Here is a 9,695-nt window from a genome sequence, read left to right as displayed (position 1 = left end):
TTATTTGCATGGATCACAGAGCACTTCTTGTGTCAATGTGCATTTGTGTGTGTGTGTGTGTGTGTGTGTGTGCGTGCGTGCGTGCGTGCGTGCGTGTGTGTGTTTGGCGCACACAGCTCATGGCAGCTCTCCTGACTGTCTCCTGCTCAGCCTGTCATTGAGTCACCCACATGCCCTTTCTGTCACTGACTTTGATGGCTTATCTTACCCCCTGAATTGGAGTCGTGCTCCCGGGGGAAATACCTTAGCACATGTAAATGCATTTGAAAGAGTAAAAATATGGGTAGGAATAATAGAGTGAGGAATGGAGGGAGACACCCAGACAGCTTCCACCTGACTTTGGACTTACTACACCTCCACCAATCCTTCTTTTCCCCCATCCGTCCCCTGCTGTTTTTGTGAATGTTTCCCAACAATCTCTTTCTCCTCTCAGCCAGGAGAAGGCCAATCCATAAGTAATGCAGTTGTTAAGGCAGATGCTCTGATCCATACGCGTGGCATTTAACACCTCAGAGCAGATGAGCAAAATAAGCAGAGGTTGTGGCTCCTACTTTCAGCGCTGGGAGTGTATATGTGCAGCACAGGTTAAGAGGTGTATGAGGTTAGACCTGGACTTGGAGATGTGGCTGTGGTGTTGTGGTTTCTATAGCTGCTCGGGGTACGGGGTGGATGGTGTTTGTCAGTGAGGGCGCGTCTCCTGCCTCTGGGCGCCCTGCCCTTTAGACGCGCCAGGCCTCAGGAGCCTCCTGCATGCCAAACAGACCTGTGCAGTCAGATGCAGCCACGGAGGAGAGATGAGGAGAGGAGGGAGGGGAGGAGATGCGAACGTGAGGAGGAGTCCAGAAAGAAAAGGACTTGAGGGCGAAAGGGTAGAAGACGATCTAAAGGAGAGAGTAAAAGAGGGAGGAGAGGGGCTCGAGGGAAGGAGGTAGGGGTGCTGGTAACACTGCAGCAGCCATCCAGACACACCTTGCATGTGAAACACAACTGCACTGAAACGCCAAGGGAATCAGCCATGGAGAGGAAGAGAGGGTGACTCTGAGGTGAGTCTCAACAGCAACACTTTGTGTCGATGGCCGCCAGATATCACAGACCTTCGCCCTAACCCAGTCAGTGATTGTTATCACAGATAAAGCCCCCCCATCACCAACACTCTCACACACACACATACACAGACACCAACCACATGCTGCTCAGCTCAGTTCAGTCCGTACATGCTCGAACATCAGCAGCTCATTACAGAAATTATGCATGTACAGCATGTGTGTGTGTACAGTTTGCACATATGTTGACTTCCCCTGTAAGGAGAGCATCTACTGACAGCACTTACACATTTAAGTAAGCCTTGTTTTATAATAAAACAAATATTTAAATAGCTCCTTCCGAAATATTGGGTCACAGATAGAGGTCTTCATATGTAAGGTGACGCATTTAAAGATTTGTTTATTTTAACTTTCTAGGAAAGAGATGAATCCACATTTTCTAATGACTTATTTATTATGAAAGCGTATGTAGGAATTTAATTATGGGGTGTGTGATCTCAAATTTCTTTGATGTCCTCAGCTAATAGTGGGTATGCCGAGGTCATGTCCTCAGTACTTTATCCAGAGATTTAATGTTAACTGAATAAACCATATGGATCATTTACAAAGAAATTGCAAACCTCTCGTAGTAGGGTGGGGATGAGAACATGCCAGATTACTATTGACCCCCACCTTGCATTCCATGCGTAAAGCAGCCTTGTGCAAGAATAATTTAAATTAAATTGTTCTCACTCTTCATTCTGATAGAAAGGAATTATTGTTAATGTATTAAAAAGAAATAACTGAAATATCATATTGACATAAGTATTTAGACCCTGCTATGACACTACCCTCCCATTTCCCTTTAAATTGTTTCTAAACCTTGATTGAAGTCCAGCTGTGGTAAATTCTATTGATTGGACAAGGCTTGAGAAGGCACATACCTGTCTACATAAGGCCTCCTAGCTAGCAATGTATATCAGAGTAAAAACCAAGCTATGAGGTTGAAGGAACTGCCTGCTGAAGTCAGGGACAAGATTTTTTTTAGGCAAAACTTAGCTAGTCGAAAACATTCAGGACTTCAAACCGGGCCGAAGGTCAACAGGACAATGAACTGAAACACAGACAGGACAATGCAGAAATGCTTTAGAAACAAGTGGTTTCAACCAGAGACTGGATGTTGAGCATTCCTGGTGAGGCCTCAAAATTGTGGTCCAATAACTGTCCTCACTCAACCTGACAGCTTGAGAGGATCTGCAGAGAAGACCGCAGAAATCTCTAAATCAAGGTGAGCAAATGTTGTCACGTCATCCTGAAGGAGACTCAAATCTGTAAGCGCTGCTTAATTGCTATCCCTAAATACTAAGTTACATTATGCCAATCTGATGGTTCAGATTTTTGCTAAACTTAAAATCTTATATATTAAATCCTTTTTCCCTAAAGGCCTCTAAAAAGTTTAAGAATGCATTGTTAGTGCGCTATTTACTCCAAATTCCCCACGACGTGTGTGCTAAAACGGCCCCTTCAGCTGAAGACCAAGAAGCCAATCGGTACCACCCAGGAATACTACATGGCTCAAAAGGTTAATGTGTCAGTTTGTGTTAATTTCACTAAGCACACAAATTTATTCAGGAATATGCACAATGTAAGCATAATATACATTTAAAATAATTAAGACCAGGTCATTATTCAGGGTGCACCTTAGTGGTGCAAATTCCCTGATTAATTTGGAATTAATCAAATACAAAAAAAAGTCAAATGCTTTTTCAACGGTTCCCAACTTTTTGGCCCTATTGCACTTTAAAATGCCTACTTGCTTGAAGAGGTACAATCACCAAGTATTCTGATATTAGAGACGTTATGTAATTATGAGTATTATTTAATGGAACAAAATAATTTCTTTGTCTTTCACATCCCGCTAATCAGTGGTATAAAGTAATTATGTACATTTACAGAAGTAAGTACATTTTGAGGTACTTGTACTTTGCTTGAGTAATTACATTTTCTGCTAATTTGTACTTTTACTCCACTACAATTTCAGAGGCAAATTGTGTACTATTACTAAAATACATTCATTTAAAACCTTTAGTTAATTTACAGATTAATGATGTGAAATATAAATCAGACTTTAGTTACACCCGAGTAAATACAGAAGCTACCCTGCAGTATACAAAGTCATTAAATCTAGCTGCACCTTTACCAGCTTCCATAACACTTTAATGAATCCATAATTATAATCAAAGTATATCATATATATTATTCTGAAATGGACCAATCTGCATAATGAGTACTTTTACTTTTGGTACTTTAAGCAGATTTTGATGCTTATACTTTTACTTTAGTAACATTTTGATTGCAGCACTTCTAATTGTAACAGAGTATTCCCACACTCTGGTACTTCTATTTGTACTCAAGTACAAGATCTGAATACCTCTCCCACATCATCATCTCATTACACCTCAGATTTATCTGGTGACTAAAAAAAGGGATCAAGAATCATGACCCATAGGTGGGGAACCACTGGTGTAGCGTGAATTCAGAAAAGAAGACTCCCTGTCAGCACTGATTTCTTCTTGCTTTATTACTGTATGTACAGTACGGTGCACTACAATTTGTGCATATAGAAAGAAAAAAAAAGGAAACAAAGTGAACCCGATTGTTGCACACCATTCAGTATCATCAACTCTCAACCATACTTCACATCCATTACAACAGCAATTGCAGTAATCAGCAGATGGTGTAAAATCAACTCATAAGTTAAACTCGTTTGTTTATTTTTAGGTACAGTACATGAATGTACAAACTGTATAACCTCAGGAAAAGGCTGTGGTAAAAATACCCTTTCACTAAAAGTGTAAAGTTTCTATACAGCGGCAAACAAACTGACAAAAGTGCTTTTGCCCTATCAAAACAATTGATAAAAAGAATTCACCTTTAAACCTCTGTAAAATAATATTGTAAGCCACCATTGAAGACAGACCTGAAATGAGCATTATGACCCATTCTTTTTAGATAACATAGCATATCACAACCACCTTGCTTTATTTCAGTACTTTTATGAAGACTTCAAGTATTCAGCAGTCAGAGTTAATTAGGTTGAACAAGTTGATAAGACAAAACGGCCAAAGAAATGGCCCAAAAAATATTGTATACAGTGCAGTGAAAACTATGAACAGATCTATAATGTTCTCATTAAGTCTCTGAATTGATGATGAAACCGAAGCATCTTTGAATATATCTGATTATAAGAAAATGTACAAAAGGCTGATTTATTCAGCAGAAATCAATGTAGTCAACCCATTAAGATTTCAGCCTTTTATGACCAGTTTTCTTAAAGGTGTTAAAGGATTTCTTCATCCAAACAATATTCTTTCCATCAAAATGACAATACACAAGAGTCTGTATTGATAGAGACTCACACAGCCAACATGTGGATATGTAGGCTGCTCGCATGCACACACACATACGGATAAGGGGAAGCCCTGAATCATAGCAACACACTAACACACTTGCTCCATCCAAATGTCTACTTATTTGGCCCCTTGCTGTCATTGTCCTCACTGTTGTGATGTCTGCCGTCATGGGAGCCGCGGTAACCCCTGTGTTCGCGCCTCTCGCGGCACTCCCGGCATTCCTCCTCATCCTCTTCCTCCTCTTCCCCCTCGTGGATGATCTCCACCTCCAGACGGCCGATGTAGAGCGATACCGCACAGAGCCAGAAGAGGGCAACGCTGCCCACCGCAGCGCTCTGGAGCAGCAGAGCTGGCACAGACAGCAGCATCATCCTCCGCAGGGAAAAAAGGCTGCCAATGTACGAGGCGCCGCCAAACGACACACACACCCCTCCCAGAATAAAGAAGGCTGGGGGAAAACGGGTTTAAATGGTATTATTGTAAATATTCATTTTCTCACTCTAATTAAATATTGTATGGAGGCAAGCTGGATCTACACACTTTCTTTAAACAAGTAAACGATATAAAATATTTTCTAATCTACACAATTATTGAAATAAAACACAAGTAGGCTACATAAGACCTCATCTCAACTGTTGTGCTTCTTCAAGAGCGGTCATACTTTTATTCTAACATGATGAATGTTAACCTCATGATTTAATTTACTTCCACAGACGGTCTATTTTTTCATTCAGCAAATAAATGATTTATGCAAAATTGTTTATTTGCTGAATGAAAAATGAAATTCCATTACAAGGTTCTCTTACAAAATGTATTTATCAAGGACAAAATGAGCTAAGGAACATTGTTCCAGACACTATAGTTTAATACATATTTCATTGACATTCATTTATTTTCAAGCCTTTTTAGTTTTCATGAATCCAATAGTTCAGAAGAATTTAGCCCTAGAGCCACCCTTTACTAAGCTGTCTTCTATCTAATCTATTTCAACTATTTATTTAGGGCATGAATTGATGGAACTGATGGGATTGAATAAATGTTTTAAATAAATTGAATCACAAGCTGATGTTTGTTATTGCACTACCATAGAGCCTTGGCTACAAGTGTGCTGATTTGCATTCAAACAGTGTGAGGCCTGTACCATATCCTGCTTCTCGCCCCACTTCGCTCTGGACAAATGCGATGACTCCGATTCCAGTCGCTAGCAGACCGTTCCTGAACCACGAGAGGAATCCTGCAAAACAGACAAAGTCAGAAAAAAATCAGCTGACACATTTCAGCCTGACCAGAAAACTGCCACACTTCAGATGCATGCAAGAATTAAATTACTGCCAGAATACATTTCTCTGTTTGATAAAACCTTAAGCACAGTGTTGATGTATGCGACTGTTTCACAATACACTGAAATGTAACATTATAGCAATGAACAACTGGAGCATTGCTAGATTCAGCTACATTGAGAGGCAATGATATAGATATGTTTGATCTCTTTTCTTTTGAAACTATGACATTTAATGTACTGTATATATGATTGAATGAAATGCAGTCGGTCGTTCAAAGGCCCTGCACACATTCACAGGATTTTTCGCTTTGATGATTAGATCCCTGCTCAGGGCGTAGTTGGTTTCTGTCAATAATATCAATCAACATGCTGATGAGTTAATTACGTAAAAACATAATGTAAGTTACCAAACCTTTAACACACAAAACTTGCAGTACATTTTAAATAAATACCTAAACAATAAAGACACACCTTCCATATCATACCATTTCCCCATATATAATTTAAATCTCAGGGTTATAAATAAAGAAGAAAACACAGTCATCCAGTATTAGATTTATCTGAGGTGCTGGAACTAAAGGACACATCATACTTATTGAAAAAAAAAAACATCCATACTGCTGCTTCCTCAGAGCTTTAACGTTTTACTGCTGGCGTTAAATACATGTCCCATTTCTGTGACAGACTTCACATTCAAGTAAGAGCTCAATCATTCCCTCGACTAAATACTGTGCAGTAATTTTTTACTTTATCCCCCCTGACCTTTCTGTCAGTACAACCTTTTAATTGATTGGATATTGTCATTGTATAATTTAATTTAAAACCTAATCGGTTCACTAAATGTATTTGATATCTGGCTGCAGCCCAAATAATGATGTGAAATGAGTTGTCTTTACCAGCTGTCAGGGAAACACCTGCTTTATCTTCACTGTGTGGGATTTTTCCAAAAAGGCAACATACTTTTTCAGGCCAGGGCTAGTTGTTAATCTTAAAAGTGTACCACACCGGCCCCGGCCGTGGCGCAACTGGCTGGGGAACCTGCACCATACGCCGGCGACCCGGGTTCGATTCCCGACCTGTGGTCCTTTCCGGATCCCATCCCAACTCTCTCTCCCACTTTCCTGTCACTCTCCACTGTCCTATCCGATTAAAGGCAAAAAGCCCTCAAAAAATATCTTTAAAAAAAATAAGTGTACCACACCTACAGACAATTACTATATTGTCAACAATGATGTACAGCCTAAGGTTCGGGGTTGAATCCAAGATGGTGACAAAAGTTCCAGCATGGATTAGGTCAGTTACCTGTCTCATGGGACTTTCGCAGCATCTGGAAAAAAAATGGAAATAGAACAATATTAGGATCACTAACCTTTAATTAAACCATGTCATTGTGAATTGCAGAGGTGGAATAAGTACTCGGATATTGTATTTAAGTAAAAGTATTACAGTGGGTGCAAAAGTATTAGCATCAAAATATACTTAAATTAAAATAAAAACGTATCATTCTGCAGATTGGTCCATTTCATAATAATATATTATGTTTTGATTATAATTATTGATGCATTATTAAGTTTATCACAGCTGATAAACGTGGAGCTAGTTAATTACTTTGTATACTGCAGGGGGCTGGTAATTTACTCGAGGTGTAATTCAAAGTCTTATTTAGCCTAAAATGTTGATTATATTCCACATAATTAATCCAAATCTGCAACTAAAGGCATTACAATTAATGTAGTGGAGTAAAAAAGTACACTTTTTCTGAATTGTACTGGGGTAGAAGTAAGAAATGGGCAAATTATGTAAATACTCAAGTAAAGTACTTGGGGAAATTTAGTGACTTTACACCACTAGTGAATTGTAAAAACGAATCTATTGAGGATTTACAGTGACTGATTGTCAACAGGAAAGAAGAAACAAAAGTAAAACCAGCTTTGACATTTCACACTTTAAGACAAAGCAGACTTATTTACTGACTAGACAACATTTCCTACCAAAGCGTCCGCCTTGTCTAGGTCTGAGAGTTGGTACTGCTGCTCTGGCCCCCGGGTCTTCAGCCAAGGTTCCTTCTCTCCGAGCCTCAGCCGGGGGGAGCCGTGCAGCCTCCTCCGCAGCAGCGGTGCTCTGGCGGAGGGAGGCCGAACCAGCTTCACTGTCCGGGCGAAGTGGGACAAGGCCGGCGGCAACTGCCTTCTCATGAACAAAGTGAGAAAGCCATCACATCACGAGTTAAAAGCAAAAGAACAACACGACCTTTGCATGCCCTGTGAACTCTCACACGAACAACGAAAAACCCGGAAGAGACTCTCCCATGCGTAAAGCACGATGGCGAGAAAAGGTAAGAGGAATTAACTCAGCGCCATCATGCGACTCGACTGACGGGAAATAAACCAAACATACTTCATAACAGTGTAAATGTATGGATTTGAAGCCACAGCTAACTGTTCGTTTTATTGTATTTTTTGTACTTTCGTTTAAATAGCGAATATCGATATTTCCTCTTCAATATTAAACAACATGCAATTGTATGTGTACGGCACACGAGGGCGACATAGCACAGGCTGTGTTTGGTGAAATGTTCAGATTTGTTATATGTAATTTATTTTATTACAAAAAGTAGAATAAAATGAAAAAAACAACAACCAATACAAATGTTTTAACGTAAACATGAACTCAGAAAAACGCAGAGGCAAAAAAAGAGGTTGTAAAAAAAAAATCACATCAGATACACACCTACAATACTTAATACCCCTTAGCATACACAATTAACTTTGTTTGTCCGTGACATGTGTGTCCCCGTCAGTGAAGATTAAAGAACAGGCTCTCCCTGAGTTTCTTTTGTCTTTGGTCTACCCAGTAAGGTTACGCCTGTAATATATAATGTGTGTGTGTGTGTGTGTGTGTGTGTGTGTGTGTGTGTGTGTGTGTGTGTGTGTGTGTGTGTGTGTGTGTGTGTGTGTGTGTGTGTGTGTGTGTGTGTGTGTGTGTGTGTGTTTTGACAGTGGGGTCTTTTAGAAACAGCTAAATCTTTGATGTGATGTGCAGCTGACCCTGTGGTCGCTCTCACGCTACTGTCCCCAACACAATGGGAGAATGGGAGACTGATCTTTACACACACACACACACACAGACACACAGACACAGACACACAGACACAGACACACACATACACACACACACACACACACACACACACTGTTCTTAAACCCTGTTTAGTCAGTCCTGTGCTGCTGCTTTGTGACCGGGTTTGGCTAAACACTGACTCGCTGATGTTGCTTCCTGAACAGATAAAAAAAAAGTATCACAATTAATAACAGAAGTAAGACACACCTCTCTAAAGGCCAACAGATCGTGGGGTGTAAAAATAGAAAAAAAACACTTCCATTCCATGCTGTGTGGTATGAGCTGTGTGTGAGGTCCTGTCACACATCTTCCATGTGAACTTTGAGACTCTCTAAAATCTACGTATAGTTGTTAGTTCTTCTCTTCAACTCTGTCACCAAGATAAATCAGGCTTGAAATTACACTGCAGTGCTTAAAAAAAGTACATTTAGATTTTTAGACTTTACATTTACATGTAGACTTTTCTGAAGTATAGGCTAGATGTTCTAAATGAATGAGCTGCCCTTTACTTCTGCTGAACTACAAACAGCAAAAAGATCAGTGTAGTGGTTCTTATAAATAAATTAACAAAACGATTACTGAAATATTTCATATACTGAAAAATGCATGAATGTGTGTGGCACCATCTAGGGGAATAAAACCCCATCAAATGATTAGGATTAGGAATTTCAAAGTATTGTCTTACAGCCAAACACCCCAAATGCGTTCCTGGAAATCTATGCGATTGCCTTTATGTACCAAAATACATACTTTTTTTCAACCTGTGGTAGTAAAATAGATTTTTTCAACTTACTTGAATCAAATTCACCAACACGGGCTGTAAAAAGATTGCTTTAAGGAGGCAATTGATATGTTGAA

At 39.7% G+C, this 9,695-nt stretch overlaps 1 protein-coding gene across 1 annotated transcript; it reads right to left on the bottom strand.

Annotated features, from left to right (window-relative positions):
* Positions 1-3,585: 3,585 nt before the first annotated feature.
* Positions 3,586-8,013, bottom strand: tmem160 (transmembrane protein 160). Its single transcript, XM_063907731.1, has 4 exons — positions 7,709-8,013; positions 7,020-7,044; positions 5,577-5,669; positions 3,586-4,883 (listed from the first exon to the last, which is right to left on the bottom strand). The coding sequence occupies exons 1-4, from the start codon at positions 7,910-7,912 to the stop codon at positions 4,549-4,551; spliced, it is 657 nt and encodes a 218-aa protein (XP_063763801.1). The 5' UTR covers positions 7,913-8,013; the 3' UTR covers positions 3,586-4,548.
* Positions 8,014-9,695: the final 1,682 nt, after the last annotated feature.

Source organism: Eleginops maclovinus, chromosome 18 (genome assembly GCF_036324505.1).
Source record: "Eleginops maclovinus isolate JMC-PN-2008 ecotype Puerto Natales chromosome 18, JC_Emac_rtc_rv5, whole genome shotgun sequence".
Lineage (NCBI taxonomy): Eukaryota > Metazoa > Chordata > Actinopteri > Perciformes > Eleginopidae > Eleginops > Eleginops maclovinus.
Note: the sequence above shows the minus strand (reverse complement) of the source record. Positions and strands in the feature narration are given on the sequence as shown.